Source organism: Miniopterus schreibersii, assembly GCF_964146895.1.
Source record: "Miniopterus schreibersii genome assembly, chromosome: 13".
In the NCBI taxonomy this organism is placed as follows: Eukaryota; Metazoa; Chordata; class Mammalia; order Chiroptera; family Miniopteridae; genus Miniopterus; species Miniopterus schreibersii.
This window is the reverse complement of record NC_138113.1, coordinates 10407822-10425072: the sequence shown is the minus strand read 5'-3', so window position 1 is coordinate 10425072 and position 17251 is coordinate 10407822. Positions and strand designations below refer to the sequence as shown.

Genomic DNA, 17251 nt, shown 5'->3' with positions numbered 1-17251 from the left:
TTACGGACCCCCTACTGTGTGTCAGGCACCGTGCTGGGGATAACCTAAACATGGCCCAGACAGTATGTGTCATTTTCCTGCTAAGACAGCGCCTTTCTCCCTGCAGCCAGCTCTCTCTGCCACAGGGTGTGTGTGAGTCCCTGTCTCTGCTTAGATGCCAGCTGTGGGAAAGGATCAGTGTCCTCAGGTCACCTTCTCTGGCATTCTCTGTACCTGTCTGGCTCCAATATTAGATTTGTGTTCTAGACGAGACCAAGTCATAATTTCTCACTCTTACTGGAAATTGACTATACTGTCTGAATTGTTGGAAATTGACTTTTCTGTGGAAACTCAGGATGAGCTTCAGCAGTGAGACGTCTTGACTGATCTGTGTTCCTTCCGGCTCAGAAACATTGTACTGTGATCCCAATATGCCTGTTTTCTCCCCACAGTTGGAGGCGATTACCAGGTACCAGTCCTGGCCTTTCTATTTATTTATGTGTGACCTTATGACCTCTGTAGGCCTCAGTCTCCTCAAATATAAAAATGAATGTTAGGCTAAACCAGAGGCTATTTTCCTGGGGTCATGAACCCTCTGAAATTATAAGCATAATTTCTGAGCTATTTTCTTGGAATGTGATACGTAGCTTTTTCAGGTTCTCAAAATGTTTGCTAATTTAGAGGAGGTGAAGAGCCAGCAGACTAGAGAGCTTCTCAGATTATAACATATCTCTAGCTCTGTATTTTCAGCAGAATTATTTCCAGCTACAAGGGACCTCTGTTCAGAGAACCTGAGTCACAGGGCATTCATTGTGTGTAGTTATTGGTTAGACTGGGGTGGGCCTGTGCTGTGTTCAGGCTTTTGTTACAGGTTGTATTCAGTAAGATTCCGCTGTCCTTGCATCAGGAAACCTTAACATACCCAGTAGCATGCTGCAAAGCTTCCCTGCTTCCCAGGCTAACTGCCCCTCTCCTGGCAGCCGAAACCCAGGGCACACGATGGTTTTACACCCTCATTGTCGTCCCCAGAGCCGCCCGACTGGTTCCTCTACGTTTACGACTTCTGTGTGATTCTCAGGTTCCCCATAATCTCAGGGTCACAACTGTGATGCTCCCCCAGCCTCCTCCTGTGCCCCTTAGTCTAGATTGGTTTGCATCGAATGCAGTGCTTGGCAGTCCCCGTGGGGAGGGCCTGCCTGCCTCTCTGAATGGGACGCCCACCTGTGCCTTGGAGACGAGGTGCAGTTGCACAGCACAGTGCTCCAGCCTGATTTGTACTTTATTCCTCTGGCCCAGACCTACCAAGAGGGCAAAGAAGGAGCAAACCTAACCCGGTTCACAGGTGGGTATCAGCCTGCAGAGAGCCGCTCTGCCCTCAGGCACCATCTGGAACTGCGTGAGCTCCATACACTCCAGGAGGGAGGGATGTGGCTTAGAGGTTGTGGCCTGCTCGCTGGGAGGACCCTAGTTCCTCCTCCGTGTGGCAGCCGCTCCGTGCCCCTCCTCACAGGCTTCCTTTGCCTAAGGCCTGGTGGGCGTCATCTCTGGTGTTGACTCCACTCATGAGGAAGGTAAGTTAATACAGAAAATGCCATTATGTGACCCTGAGTCGGCTACTGGGAGCCCTCAGAGGAAGATCCGTCACCGGCAGTGTAGTTACGACTGAAGCAAAGCCGTGATTACTTGGCATTTCTGGGATGAGGTAACTTGGCGAAAGTCATAGAATCATAGACGTTTATATCTGAAAGATACTTCAGAGACCATCTCATTGATGCCTCTCAGTTTATAAATGGGAAGACTGAGCCCCGTAAAAATGTCAACGCATGTGCTGCAGTCGAGAAAAAGCCGTGCCCCTCCCACTGAGTCACACTGCTTCCTAAATGCTCTCCCCGGGGCGAGAGAGCTGGAGTGCCGGCTCAGAGCCTGCAGCTTTCCCTCTTCTGAGTCATTCATTGAAGTTGCAACAGAAACTTGCCTGCAAGTCCTGTAACTGTTGACAAAGTAAAAAGGTTGAGACTTTCAATGTCAGGACAAACCGAGGTACTCAGGGACTTAGTCACAAGCTCAAGTCAGAAAAGTTTTTCTTGATTATATATCCTTGCCTCCCTTCTCATCCATGGTCCTCTTTCCTGGGGTCTTTGGCCTCTCATGAGAGCCTCTGGGTCTGATTTCTTATGCCCCAAAATTCTCCCTTCAGCTCTCTCTCAATCAGAAGTCCTTCTGATGGGACTGAGGTAATAACACATAAAGAAAAAGATGAGCTGTAGCGTGTGAGTTACCTATTGCTGTATAACAACGTACTCCAGAACCTAGTGGTTTAGAGCAAATATTTATTAACTCAGACCTTCTGTGAGCCAGGAATCCAGGTGCTCTTTAGCCAGGTCCTCACAACTGAGGGGCAGGATCTCTCACAGGACTATCATCGTCTCCAGGCTCAACAGCTTGCATGGTTGTTGGCAGGATTCCTCATGAATTGTTGGACTGAGGGCCTCTGTTCAATGTGGCTGATGGCTAGAGGCCACCCTCAGTTCCTTGCCACATGGGCCTTTCCACAGGGCAGCTCTTGAGATGGCAGCTGACTGCCTCAGAGTGAGAGCCCCGGAGAGTGTGGGGGTGGGCAGAGCAGATGCACAGTCTTTTATAGCCGAATCTTGGACTGACACCCCATTCTCCCAGTCCTTCAGAAGCAGCCGCTCTGCCCAGCCCACATTCAAGGGGAGGGGATTGCACAGAGAGACTGCGGGTCACGGGAGGCCATCTCCGAGGTCTCACCACAGTTAGTTCTCGAGTTAAAGTATTTCATCTGCAGCTCTATCAGTGACATAGAGTTGGTACTCCCTAGAGGTTACTGCCTGCTCTGCCTCTGCAGGCAGCGTGCCTGGCCCACGTCTTATTGAGGGAGATTGATCGAGGGCTCGCCACAAGCTGAATGCTGGGCTGGCCTTCTGGGACGACAGGTAACTGCCATTCAGTGAAGGGAGTTTGAGTTTCACAGGCCACATATTCAGAACCTCCCCCGCAATTTTTTTTTCCTTAACTGAGCTTGATTTCCCTCCTGAGTGCTCATTGTCCTCGCTGTACACTTGGTCTTACCATTTCCAAGCAAACTGAAGCAGTCACTTTAGAGAATCTTATCCCCTCCCTTCACCCGAGATTGGTGCTACGCCTCAGGGACTTGTGCTGGTTGCTGTTCTATCCATGGCAGAGTGTCCACAGCTCCAGCTTGATCTGTGCTGAGGCCACATGTCCTTTGCTTATGGGCAGGCCTGATTCTCCCGGGCAGTGTTCCCTGCTCCGTGGCTGAGGCATCTGAATTCGTAGGCTCCCCCAGCACCCCAGGTCCTCACATGATCTCATTGAGGTTCTAACTCTGTAATTGAGAGACAACTTTAGGCTGTTTGTCTCACAGTATCAGCCTATGGGAAAACCATCAGCTACTGGGGTGCATGGGGTCCTTCCTTGAGGCTGCCCAAGCAACCCTGGCAACGACCTTTATTCTGGTCCTTTCAACCCTCGGAGGCCCAGGACAGCCCTGGCTGTGCCAGTGTCTACTTCTGTGATCTCCTGCATCCCAAACTGTGCTGGCTCACAGGACTGTCCTGCAGAGCCAGGCCTCTGCATTGGGCTTGCTTGGCTTTTCTGCAGATTCGCCCCCCTCTCTCCCAGCTTCCTTATCTAATTTGGGTTGGGGCTGAAACCGCTAGATCTTGCTGTTCATAAGCACTTTCCAAAGTAGAATGAATTTTATGCTTTATTATTTTATCTCTTTCCCATAAAAATGGCCAAAAAACGGGGTAATGGTAATTGTAGGGTAAAAGGTAGAGGTGGTTCCCCAAAATACAATAATTAAAATGTGATAGTGTTATATGGCCAAAACAGGATTCCTAAGGTGTTTATAAACTAGTTGGGAAGAAAATATGTATACCCTGAAAAAGTAAATAACGAATGTTTTATTATAACCACTGATAAAAAATAGAAGAGAATATTTCATAAGATAGAACATGTTTAACTGCCATTGGAAAATTATAAAAGTTAAGCAGTAGTAAAAATAGCAAAAAGATATTTTGTAGTCTTCCATTATATTTGGAGAAGCCACATTTTGTTAATCCAGTTACCAGTCAGTGGACTTTTGGTTTATTTCCACTTTCGACCTATTAAAGTGTTGCTAATGAACATTTGTGTACGAGTTTTGGGTGACATATGTTTTCATTTCTCTTGGGTATATACTCAGGAGTGAAATTGCCGGGACATATGGTAAGTTTATGTTTAACATTTTAAGAAACTGCCAAGGCTGTTTTCCAAAGTGGTGGTACCATTTAACAGTCCCGTCAGCAACGTGCAAAGGCTCCAGTTTTCCCACATCCGTTAGTCTTTTTGATTGTAGCTCTTTCAGTGGATAAGGGCGTCTCCCTGTGATTTCAGTTTTCATTTCCCTAATAACTACTCACACTGAGTATTTTCCAAGTGGATTATTGGCCCATTTGTGCGTCGTCTTTGGCAAAAGGGCTGTTTGGGTCTTTGTTTTGTAGTTGGGTTGTCGTCTTATTGAGGTGTAAGAGTTCTTTATATGTTCTGGACACATATATATGTTTTTTAGTTTATATTCTTTATTTTAGCTTTATGTAATATAATTGACATAAAATTATAAGATACTTAAAATATACATTGTGGTGACTTGATATACGTGATGAAAGGATTCCCCCATCTAGTTAATTAACAAATCCATCACCTCACATATGTATCTTTGTGTATGTGTAAGAACATGTACATTCTACTCGCTTAGCAAATCTCAATTGTACAAATACAATGTTATCAACTGTAGTCTCCGTGTTATACGTTAGATCCTCAGACCTTCCTTATCTCATAGCTGGAAGTTGGTACCCTTTTACCAACCTCTCCCTATTTCCCCATCCTACAGCCCTGGCAGCCATGTTTCTCTTCTGTTTTTATGAGTTTTACATATTTTAGATATCACAGGTAAGTGATATCATGCAAAATTTAAAAGCATGAGCTGTCATATAGTCTTCATAGTTACATATGAGCACATAGGTAAAAAGTCTCACACCAAAATCTTTGATAATGGTTGCCTTGGAAGGGATAAGATGAGGGGACTGGGACTGGAGAGAACTGATGATGAAAGGGGTCTTCAGATTTATCTGCAGTATTTTTAAGCTGAAATAAATTTGATACAGTATTAACAATTATTAATTTGAACAGTATATTATGTTATACATTTTAGCTTCCTCTATTTTTTAAATTTCTCTAAATACACATGCACATACACACAGAGATGGAAGTGGAAAAGCTGGAGAACAGACTGTTCTGTTGAGTCCAGCACCCACACTGGCTGCAGCAGTGAGGTGAGGCTTCGTGCACACAACCCGTCAGCCTGTTCGGGCAGATTCTGTTTGTGGAGGGTTCAGGGAGTTTCAAGCTAGATCCCCAAAAGATGATTATCTTCATTTGAACTCATTTGCACTTTGGCTTATATTTTCTCAGCTTTGCATCCACCAAAAAACCCCAATCTGTCTGCCACACTCAGTTTCCCTAGCTCTGAAGAGCATTCGGAGCCCAAATCTCAGTGAGCTCCCTTTAACTAGAGTCTTTAAATCGTATGCCATTGTTCCAAGCATTCTCCAGAACTACACCAGAGCCTTCACAAGGAAAGTTCAGTTTCCACTAAATATGTCCGTTTTCACCTAGTCCCTGCACAATGGCCACAAAAGACCTCAAGGTGTGTGTTTGGCATGTGCAGTGTCACAGGCCAGGTGACCCTGCTCCTGGGAAGCAGCCTGCTGCTGAGCTCCTGACATGCAAGCTCAGGCGTGGGTTGCTTGAGGTCCAGGAGCTGCAGGGGTGCAAAGTCTGCCTCATTGTGTCATTGCCCTCGGAGTGGAAGGGTTATTCCAGCATCTCCGACAGACAGCTTTGTAGCCCGACACAAAGCTCTTACTTTCACCTTGTTTTTCTTCTGTAAAATGGATACAAAAATATATGCCCTTTCTGCTCAAAAGGTGTTGTAAGGACCAAATGAGGTAATGTCCACAAACGTGTCTACAAACAAAAATAAAAGATGTTCATGTATTATTTGGCCCCAACCCCTCTCAGACCCTCGACCCAGCTGGTCTGCTCAGCCTGCCCACCTGAGAGGCCTGCCTGCCCCTCTGTGCTGGCCTCTGCTCTCCCTCCCACTTTTCCTCCATTCTTCCAGTGTTCTCCCTCCCCTCCTTTTGTTTCTCCCCCTCTCCCTTTTTCCCTTTTCTTCCTCCCTCCAGTCCTGGAGGCAGCCTGACTCCTTCCTTTCAAATGTTACTTGCACTGCATTGCACATGGAACTGAAGCCCTGTTAGCTGGCTCAGGTTGACTAAGGAAAGGGCTTCTCCCTTCTTCAGAGAGGTAAGACACCTGAGATAACATTGCATCTCTCTGATTCTCCCAGGCTCAGGCAGCAGGATCGCCACATACATCCCCCACTCACGGAGGCAACCGCCCAATGCCCATGCCCGTCCGCTCAACATCCGCTGGCTCCACGCCCACCCACTGTCCGCAGGACCCGCTGAGCGGAGTCGGGGGAGACATGCAGGAGGCCTTCGCACAAGGTCAGTTTCGGGAGCGGAGTATAACAGAGCTGAGGGGTTTGGAAACATAGATTCTAACTGAGATTTTCCCAGTTTCATTTCTTCTGTGCACTTAGGTTTAAATGATCAGATTTTTACATACAGTGTAAATCAATTGCTGGCCCCTTCTCATTAAGTCAGCTGGTCTCCAACAGGAGGTCAGCAGCCTTTGTATGTATGCAAAGAGCACACCTCTAGGTCTCTGTTCTTTTTGAGGGTTGTGAGAAGTCCTTATCTTCTGGGTTTTGCTTCCTCCAGAGGAACTGGATGGAATAATTCCCAGTCATGTGCTTGCCCTGGAAAGGCCTTAGAGCAAGCAAGAGAAGGAAGAGTGGAACTCTAAGTAGGACCTTGCTGAAGGCACGGTGTCACAGTCGTCTGAGGAGCTGGCGGCCAGCATGTTACATAGTTGGGGGAAGATGAGGCTGCTGAGTCTTGGGGTAGAGACAGAGAACAGGGAGGTGCTGGTATTGGAGAGAGGAGCCCAGGACTAAGGAGTGCCTTGGAGCAGTGTTCGTTCTGGAACTCACCTCTTGACTATAGCTAAGAAATGTGGAGTTGACAGGGTCTTGCTTTTCAGGTAGAGTGGGAGAGGGAGGAGAACAGTGGACTTGGGTACCTCGTGTTGCTGATGTGCCTGGGAGCCGGTGGAGCTGCCGTGGCCCGTGTCCCTTTAGGTATTCTGCACTGTGTCCAAGGGCCTGGCTGACTGAGTCATTGGCTCTGCTCTCTCTTATCCACACCCACCCACATGGCATCGCCATCTGCTCTGACTCTCCTCAGGTACGAGGAGAAACCTCCGCAATGACCTGCTGGTGGCTGCTGACTCCATCACCAACACCATGTCATCCCTGGTGAAGGAGCTCCACTCAGGTGACGCCCAGAGCTCCCACCCGGCCTTACACCGCCCCTTCTGCATGCTCTCCTTACTTCCTCACCACCTGGTAAAACATCATCACAGAGCAGAGACCACCTCATTTCACCACTCAACCCTTTTGCCTTCTAGGAACACCCTGATGTCTTCACCCAGTCTCTCTCCCACCTGTGATCACATAGAGATAATTATACATTGAGGTTTCTCTTAAGAGTACACTTTGTGGAGCAAACACAGTTCAGAATTCAAATAAATTTAGATCCTTAAGTACAGTGAGGCTCCTTTCCCACTGCATGTCTTCCATCTATGCTCCGTCCACAGCTGCTCTCTCCTAGGCCCTGACCCACCATCTCATCTGCAGCTTTCCTGGATGACTGGCACTGAACCAGCCACAAATGTTTCTGGACTCTCTCCCAGCTGCCTTTCTGCTCCCTCCTCTTTGATTTGGTTGTGAAACCGTATTGTCTCCTTTTGTTCCTGACTAGGCTCTGATTTCACTTAAAGTTCGTGACCTGAGCCTATTGCTTCCTCCTCTTCTCGTGTTCAGTCTCATCTATGCCTTCTCTCTAAGTGTTTCTGTTACTTGGCTATTGCATTGATTTTTCCAGAGACCCTTTCCTCTTAGCATTTCTCCCCTTACATAAAACTGTGGAAAGAAAGAAAAAAATAGAAGGCCATTCCCATATCCTCATATCTTTAAGAATCCTATGACTCCATCAGTTCTATAGCTGCCAGATATTTGCCAATTTTTTTACAGTGGTCAGATTCCCATGCTATGTACTAAACAAACGATAGGTTACTCATGCAGATATTTCTTTTGCTCTAATGTAATGCTTTTAAATGCCTTGAAGTAGCTTAGGTTATTAATTAAAAATATAAAGCAGTTTTTCTGTGGACTATTCAAACATATAGACTCATTCAGACATATACATTGAAACCATCAGTCCATGCTCTTAAGGACAGCCAGCCCTGTAGTTCTGCAGACTGTAGGACAGAGCACGCACCTTTAGTGTTGTCATGGGACCAGGTCAGGGTCCAGCCCATGGCTTCACTCCCAAACCTGCTGATTTTTTTCAGAAGAGAATAAATGTGTCGCCGGGTTGGTTTTTCCAGTGCAGTTACAATGAGATGCCAGTTCTCTTGTGTAGGGAGTGTTATGGTGACACTGTCCCTATTCTTATACTATTTCTCAGTCCCTGTCAAAGTACTGCCCTCTCCACACACACAAACAGAAGAGGCGACTGCCTTTGAGATGACTTCATAAGTGATTAGAAAGCGCCTTCCCTATTATAGCTCCCCATGGATTTCAGAAATCCCGCTTTTAAAGGGAATTTCTTAAGGGATTCCAGGCCATGGAAATTAAGCACTCATGCCTGTTGTCCACTTACTTGGGGTTTATGCAGAATAAGTGGCTCATGAGCTCATCACACGAGGATGAGAGGTAACTGGACATCATTAAACACAAAGCACGTGCAGACCAAAGAGCTTCACAAAAGCTAGACGTTTAGAAGGATGCTTGGCAATCTCTCCCAGTAGGAAAGAGTGGTGTTAACAGTGTTATTTGAAAGGTACCTTAGAGATCATGTTGTCCAGTCACCTTACTTTAGAAATGCAGTGAGTAGTTATTAGAAAAGTATTTGCAGAAAAGTTATGCAGCTTGAATGGGCAAAGCTGGTCCTAGAGCTCAAGTCTTAAGAACTTTAGGTCAGTGCTCTTACCACTGCCCTCGTCCCCACACAGGACACAGTGTCAAATCTGCAGTCCACGAGGGCCCCTCCACTGAATCTCTGCTCTCGCAAACACTGAAGTCCATAAGTAGATGCGGACCAAGTCCAGTGTGGCACAGTGTCTGCATAAAATGCAGAAATAAACCTTTATGCATGCGAGGCTTCCAGTGTCTCGGTGAATGGAAGGGTCGTACCCAACACCAGCCTTTTTCACTGTCACTGTGGAGGCTTCTGTTGGGAAGAGATTAGATATTCACATTATCTTTACATATATCCTGTGAAGTATGGATGTACTAGTTATATCCCTAGCTTGCCCTCCTCATCTTTTTTGAGATATTTTCACAAATAATGGAGTCTTAGAGCTGGACAGGATCTCCGGAGTCATTTACTCCAGCTTGCCTCCCGATATAAAAGTTCTCCGTTTGACTGTTTCCAGGGGGCTCATTCATGACTGGCCCTCGTCATTGGGAAGTTCTTCCTTTTCAGGGAGCCAAAATCTCCCTTTCTGTAACCAGTTTATCCTAAACCTACCCAAAGTCGGCTCAGTTCCTCCTGTTTCTGTTGCCTTTCAAGTGCCCGGCGGCAGATAACAGGGCTCCTCTGACGCCTCATCCCTCTTTAGACAACGTTTGTGGTTCCCTCAGCTGTTCCGAACGTGGCGTGGTTTTCACTTTACCCTCCTGCTCGTCCACACTGGGATGTGGCCGAGTGAGTCAAGGGCCCAGTTCAAAGTGAGTTCCCAGGGCCAAGCGTGCTTGTCCATGCCGCAGGGGTGGGGGGCTCTCCAGGCAGAGCACAGTGAACTGTGACCTCCCTGAGCGGCCCCTGCAAAAGCAACCTTAGATGGCTTTTTTTCCCCTCGCACATTACACTGTTCAGTCACTTTAAGACTGTAGTCAGCTAAAACCTCTAGTTTTTTTGTTCGTTTGTTTTCACGGGAGCCAGTGTTAATCTAGGTATTCCCCACCCCGCGCTTTTATGGTTGCTTTCTTTAACCCGAATGCAAGATATTAGATGTATCCCTAGTAGATGTCATCACCTCAGGGAAAGTAGGCATACTTCATTTTCCTGCCGCTTCATTTTGAATGAAGGGGCAGCCGCATCCCCCTCGGTCACCAGGGAGGCCAGCAGCAGTGTAGCGACATCAGGCTGCTCTGCCTGCTTCCGTGGACTCGGGACTCTGAGGAGGTCCTATGGGACAGTGCAGGGCCCGGGCCACAGGGCGCGGACGAGGCGAGGCAGCACCCTCGGAGGCTGCGGCCATGAGCTGTGAGCTCGGTCTCATCCCAGGCCTCCTGAGTGACTCCCTTCACCCCCTTCTGTGCTTGTCCTGTGCTCAAGGGTCACGGGCGTCCTCGGACTTGTTTTCACAGCAGAGGAAGGTGCAGAGGAAGAAGAGCAGAAGATGCAGGATGGGAAAGACAGAGGTAAAGGCAGCTCAGCAGGGCCCCTCGTGTGAATGGGAGCCAGAGCCCTGCAGCCCCTGACGAACTCGCCCTCCCTCTTGTTCGCGCTTTCCTTCCTGCTGCCGCCTGGCCCCAGAGCTTTCGGGCCCCACAGCTCCTTCCCCCTGCTTTCCCAACCGACCCTCACGGTTTCCCTCGAGGCGCTAGTGTCAGTGGGTCAGCAAGGCCTCCTGAATTCTGATACAGTGGTAGGTGGTCGGAAATCAGGAAATAGATAGTGAAACAAAACATGACCCCTCGCCTCCAGGAGTTTATCATACAGTTAGGAAAGCAAGATGCAGCATAAACGGGGCAAAATGAAGCGGCAGGAAAAGTTAATCGTCAGACTTTGAGTTTATGGTTATAAATACAGGGACAGGTTTTGAAAAGGAAGAGGCGATTGTGGGCAGAATGGCCGAATGGTTCTGTGGCTTCACAGAAGAGCGAAAAGCAGTGAAGAGAGGCATCAGCAGAGGTCAGCAGAGGTGTACCTCGGAGACCCTGTGGGATCTGCTCCAGGCAGCACAGTAAAGCAAGTATCACAATAAAGTCGGTCCTCATCTTTTTGCTTGTGGAGGGTCTTGCCTTCAATTTGTAAAAAGCACAACACCTGTGAAGCACCAGAAAGGGAAGCGCAGTAAGATGCGGTGCGCCTGTAATACCTTCCTGGTCTTGACTGTATATAAAACTGTGCTACATAATTGCCACGTATAATCTCATTTAACCCTTAACCACCCTGTGAGATATATAATAACATTCCCATCTTACCAATGAGGAAATAGGCTCAGAGAGATTTAGATTACATAGTTATTCAATGGCGATACTGGGTTTGAACTGGGTCTTTCTGACTCCTAACTTTAAGCTCTTAATCTTCGTGCTTTTGTTACACTGAACAGACAACAAAATTCCCTTTGGACATTTGAGAGTTAGCTGTTATTTCTGTTACATATCAATATGTCTGTTGCTGCGTCCTTCCAAAACGTAAGCTCCACAAGGCAGAGATCTTGTCTGTTTTGTGCATGTTGTATCCCCAGTGCCTAGAACAGTGCCTGGCATGTAGCAGGATGTCAATAAATGAACAAACCTAAGGAAATACACAGGGTGATGTGCTAGAGAGCACTTTGTCGGAGAGGAGCAGCGTGCCGTCCTGTGGTGGCGAAGGCATGCAAGGCCCCTGTTGGCGGCTCTGCGCCAAACACACCCCTCCTGTTTGATTCCTCAGCCCCGTGAGGGAAGGATTCTAGACAAGACTCGGAGCAGTTAAAGAACTTGCACAGGTAGAACGTGGCAGAGCCTGGACTCAACCCAGGCTTCTCTGCCTCCAACAGCCATGCTTTAGTCCGAGCAGATGCGTAGACTAAGCGAAGTGAAGAAAGGGAGGGTAGAAGGAGGTCGGTCCAGGCCAGGAAGCTGTGATGGGGGGAAACCTGGTGGGTTGGGGTCCGCAGTGTTGTTTGCCCACAGAGACTAGTGTGAATAAGAGAGGGAGGGCTTTGGGGTGTATCAGCAAGGACACAGAAACTGCCAAGGAAGAAACAGGGTGGAGAAAAACATCCTTCAGGTGCTGAAATTGTCTAGTGAGCCAGAACAAGGCCGGGGAGAAGGTGGACACGAGCTAGGATGGATGGCATGTTTGGTGTGGGTGTCAAAGGTCAGAAGTACAGAGTGGTGGTGTTTGAAACATCTGGAAGTGCTACAGAGAAATGTAGGGAAGACTGACTTCCCTGTGCCCAGAGGAGACTAGGAAGAAGGCAGGAGGGCTGTAGTACAGGAGGTGAAAAGCAGATACAAGGAGATAAATTTACACTTATGTAAACACATGCTCCAAACACAAGCATGCATGCATGCACACAGTCCAGCCAGATCCTGGCATTCGTGTGGAATGTTCTTGGCTGAAGACATAACAGCTGCTGCTTTGGCCTCTCCTCCCATATACCCTCCCTTCCCCAATAGCCTTTCCCATGGCCTCCCTTTGCTCCCCCGAAGCACAGAGGACTCTGCCCTGACCGCTGTGCCTTGCCCTGGCCATGGGCTTCAGCCCTCAGTCCTGGTCCAAGTCTGGATGTAGGCTTTGTCTCATATGGCCTGGGTGTGGTTTCCCTTGCCTGGTGTCTCCTGGTCTTGGGGGCCTTTGTCTTTACACCTGTGTTGCCCTATCACAGCTCTTCTTTCTGTTCCTCTTTTTTTTTTTTTTTTAAATATATCTTTATTGATTTCAAAGAGAGGAAGGGAGAGGGAGAGAGAGAGAAACATCAATGATGAGAGAGTCATTGATCAGCTGCCTCCTGCACACCCCCGACTGGGGATCAAGCCCACAACTCGGGCATGTGCCCTGACCGGGAATCGAACTTTGATCTCCTGGATCCTAGGTCAGTGCTCAACCGCTGAGCCACGCCCGGCTGGGCCTTTCTGTTCCTCTTGCTCTTAGTATCTCCTGTCTCTTTCAGTGCATATACCATAGTTTATATCTATGTGAAATCTTTTTGTGGAAACGCCTAAATTTCTATTTCTGTGGCTTTTAGGTGTCATCCCCGAGGGGAAGAGTGTTAGGAGTTGGGGTGAAAGATGGATAGAGTTTAAAAAAAATGTTTGACTTTTAACATTGTAAAGGTCCTAGGATATGTCCCTGTAGCTACAATGTAGCTGTTACGTGGGTGTAGTTCTGTAACCAAGTGTTTTTATGGCCAGACCTTGGGATTCTCTGGCATGACCTGGGCGTGAGTTTTTAATATAGGCTGACATTGAAGTCGCAACTGTTACCTGGGCAGCAGAGAGCAGTCACCATCAGCCACAGAGAGATTTGCTCCTTTGGGGTTGAGATCGTGCTGACATAATATGAACACAACTTGGTCAGCACCCTGCCAGGCAAACATAGTCTGCTCAGTGCAAGAACCTTGAGAGCCAAGTGGACACTTCTGAAGAATTCATGACTGAGCTGGCTTCCCTGCCCTGCCTTTATCCCTCTGCATCCTGGGGAATGCTTCTGCTCTATTGGGGTACCCTTCCTACTTTGCATCCCCTCCCCCCTCCCCATGAGTGGTGAGTACTTTTAACCAAGACTAGGGGCAGAACTTCCCCCATGTCACTTCCGCCCTAAATTTGCCTCGGCTACTCCAGAGCCTCGTTTGGTGCTCCTGTGTCCCCTCTCCCAGCACCTGCCATCCTGGTGTTGAGAGCTGTAAGTCCAGTTTGCACACTTAGAGAACACTGGCGTGCGTCTGCTAGACCAGCGGCAGTGGCCCTCTGTGGGAGCAGGCAGGCGTTTGAGGGTCCAGGCAGAGTTCTTATTCCAGGCTGAGTGAGGGTGTGACTCGGCATATTCCCAAACAGCTACGTCTGCGGGAGGGAAATGCTGCCTTTGTAAAGTGTAATTCACCTTCACCGTGCTCGCTCTCAGGGCCAGACGGGCTGTGCCCCCCGGTGTAACTGCTCCCTAGATTTAAGGTGGCTTCCTTTCCAGTTTAGCATTAGTATGCCCTCCTCCAGAGAGGCGCTGGTCTCCGTGGCTGTTTTATGGCCGGTGTGGTTGCTGGTTGTAGGTAGCATGGTGTTCCTCTGTCTTCATACCTGGTCGGGAAAGTCGGCCTACAAGGAACAGGGGGAGAGGCGAGTCCAGAGGCCCACAGGTGTGGGGGTCAGGGAGGCCCCCGGGAGAAGATCCAGGGGGTGAGAAGACCCTGGTTTGTGACCTCGGTGTGTTGTTTGTGTCCATGCTGCACAGGTTAGCTGAGGAGCCGGGACAGAGAGAAAGTGTGGTGAGTATGGAGTGTGCTCTACTCTCCCCATAGCCCCTTTCCCTCCATAGCTATGGTCTAGGGTCTGCCGTCTATGGTCTGCCTTTCTCTCCTCCCTCTCTTCAACCACACCTCCCAAGCCAGACCCATCCTAACAGGTGGAGACTCAGGTTAGGGTTTTCTTTAAAGAGCCCAACAGCACCTGTTCCCTTTGCCAGGCCCCACCAGCCTACCCATTTGGCCCGGGTCCCGGGCCCTGACCCCTCATGTGCTGCTCCTGGGTCTAAGCTTAGGCAGGGCTTGGTGTCACCTGTGTCATGGTGCAATTGGCTGAACAGGCTGTGTCCTCAGAGGTCTGCTGGGAGCCGCCGGCATCCTGGGGCTGCCTCTGCCTCCTTGCTCCTGCTTTCCTATGGCCACTGTCATTTTTCCCTGGGTACCCAAACTTGAGCCCATGTGCCCCTGAGATTTCGTCACCCACAGCTGTAGCCTGCGGCAGTTCCTCGCCACAGACACCTGTTTCCATTGTGCAGGATCACACTGACTCCATAGCCTATCTGCCATTTCCCGGAGCGCCTGGCCAGGCTGCACCTTCTCACTTCCTTAAAAAAATGAAAGTACAGATTTCCCCGAGGCAAATGCCCATGCCTTTGGGAATTAGTCTTTCACATTTTTTCCATCTTAGGACCTTAATTCTTACCTAGTTCCAGTTACAAGATTGCCACTTCTGGCCACGCTTGCTAGGAGGACAGGGCAGAAATAATTGGACAACCAGTCTGTTCCAGAGAAGAGTCCTTTCAAAGATAGATGCCTTTTGTGCAGCCAGAAGAGTTCTCTTTGTTTTTCAATCTTTCCTTCCCTCCCCTCCCCTCCTTCTTGTGTTTTAAAGTTAGGCCATCTTGCTTAGCTACAGATCTTTCAGGCGGAAAAGCCAGGACTGCAGCCCCATGATTCAGAAAAGGAACTTTCCCAGACGCTTCCAAGTAGTCTCATCCTGGAGCAGCCCCCAGGCCTTTCCTGACTCCCCCTCCCTATCTGCACCAGGCCCTTCAGGGCATCTGTCCCACTCGCACCTGCTGTCTGTGAGCCTGCACTGACTCAGGGACCCTGCAGGCTACAGATGGGCAGTGCCCAAGCTACAGAAATTCTCTTGCTGCCCTGGAAATCACAGAGCCTCGGGGTTTGGGCAGGCTTTCACCTAAACTCACTGCACACTAAGGCCAGGCCCTTCCCAACAGCAGCCTGAGGCTGCCCCAGCTAGTGAGGGATTCAGGAGCTGACTTGCCCTTGGGGAGCCTGCCAGAGCCCCTCTCCCTGGAGCACTGGAGCTGGGAGACAGGTGGGTCAGAGCCATCTGGCTCACCTCTGTTCATGCAGATGAGGAAACTTAAGGCCCACAACCCTGGAACTTGGTGCCAGAAGTAGACGGCACTGGGTCTTCTGCTCCTAGTGCTGCTCTCTGACCCTGTCAAAAGTTAGGAGAAACCCACCAATGGTAGAGAGTCAGGTGAAAAGCATAAAAATTCAGGTGGCTCCATTTCAGGGAGCCTTAAGGTCTGCTGTCTTCAGTGATGCGAAGGCTTTCTTCCCAGCTCAGTGTTTACAGGCATGTCTCTGGCCTCCCTGCCCTCCTCCCAGTCACAGTTCTTTCCAAGAGACCACCACATTCCAAACCTTGCACTGCGAGCCCAGTTTTTCTTCTCTGAAAACATTTCCCGACCCAGTGACCTAAGCAAGGACTCCAAAGATTGTAGATGCCCCCAGAAAAGGGGTGTGAGTTTTGTCAGCCCTTTGCATCCCTCTGGGGTGAAAGGAAACGCCCCCGCAGCCCATCCCTACACACAGTCTCAACCCCAGCAGATGTTAGCAGTGTTTGCTCTGAGGTTCTCAGCAGAGCCCGGGAGTAACTGCATCTGTCCTGCACAGGCACAGGGACGTGGAACGAGCTGACATCGACCTGAGGATGGCGGGGCCCTCCCCCGGAGACGCATTCCTGTCCCTCTTCCCACTGCACACCTGGATCAGGCTCACAGGCTGCCAGATGTCACCACGCGCCAGGGAGAGGAGCACCCAGAGCCAGTGGGAAGTGGGAGGGACCACTTGGTGCCCTGCTGGCAGGCAGCCCCCTCGCACAGCCCTGCATGAACTGGTATCTTCACCACCCCTCAGGCAGGGTCTCATCTCTGCCCAGGAATCTGTTGTGAGGTTGAAAAGAGAAAAGAAACAGCCCAAGTCACCTGTGTGTGTGACCTGATGGTTCTTGCTGGTGTCTTGCCAGCATGTGGGGTGCTCCCAAGGTGGGGGCACAAGTTTCCTCCCTACCTTTGACCTTTAAAAACAAACAGGTTTTCTTCCCTCTGTCATGTAAAGAGCTTCAGGCCTTGCTCAGTTCTACAGACATTCACGCCCTGGCCGCAGTGCTAAAAATAGTCTTCCTTTCCCTCTCGCTGGTTAGGCTTCCGCTGCCTCTGCAGCCTGGGCGGGAAGGGGGAGCAGAGCTCTTCGCTGCAGCCCTGTGGTTCCTCCTCCAGCGGTGTGAGGGTTCTGCGCAGCACAGCAGCAGGGAGCTCTGACCCGCGGCCGCCAGGGGGAGCCCCGCCTGGGTGCTGTGCTCGCGCAGGCGGTGCCCAGGCCAGGGCTCCGCTCTACACCATCTTCAGTCCCAAGTCCCGGGGCTTTGCATTTATTTCTTTTTCCTCCCTGGGCTCCAGGATGTTATTTTTAGTAGAAGAACTTCTATAAATATTTATAAAGGGCAGCGACTGGAATGAAGTGAGAGGCCCCACAGCTGGTTCTCTCATCCCCCCAACACATGCCTCTGCAGACCCCTGCCCACTGCCTGAGGAGGTCTGAAGAGCCAGTGGGCTCAGCCCAG

General features: G+C 49.5%; 1 protein-coding gene across 25 annotated transcripts in view; it reads left to right on the top strand.

Moving 5' to 3' along the window:
• Nucleotides 1-16742, top strand: part of DTNB (dystrobrevin beta) — a 142874-nt gene extending 126132 nt beyond the window's left edge. For 8 of the 25 annotated variants that reach the window (XM_081156770.1, XM_081156779.1, XM_081156783.1 and 5 more), the window contains 5 exons: nucleotides 6419-6578; nucleotides 7380-7469; nucleotides 10539-10624; nucleotides 14364-14397; nucleotides 16303-16611. In XM_081156770.1, coding sequence (XP_081012896.1) covers nucleotides 6419-6578; nucleotides 7380-7469; nucleotides 10539-10624; nucleotides 14364-14372 — 345 coding nt within the window. In that variant the 3' untranslated portion in view covers nucleotides 14373-14397; nucleotides 16303-16611. Of the gene's footprint in view, nucleotides 1-6418; nucleotides 6579-7379; nucleotides 7470-10538; nucleotides 10625-14363; nucleotides 14398-16302 lie in introns of all 25 variants that reach the window. The other 17 variants (XM_081156777.1, XM_081156772.1, XM_081156769.1 and 14 more) reach the window with 6 other exon arrangements.
• The last annotated feature ends 509 nt before the right edge of the window (nucleotides 16743-17251 follow it).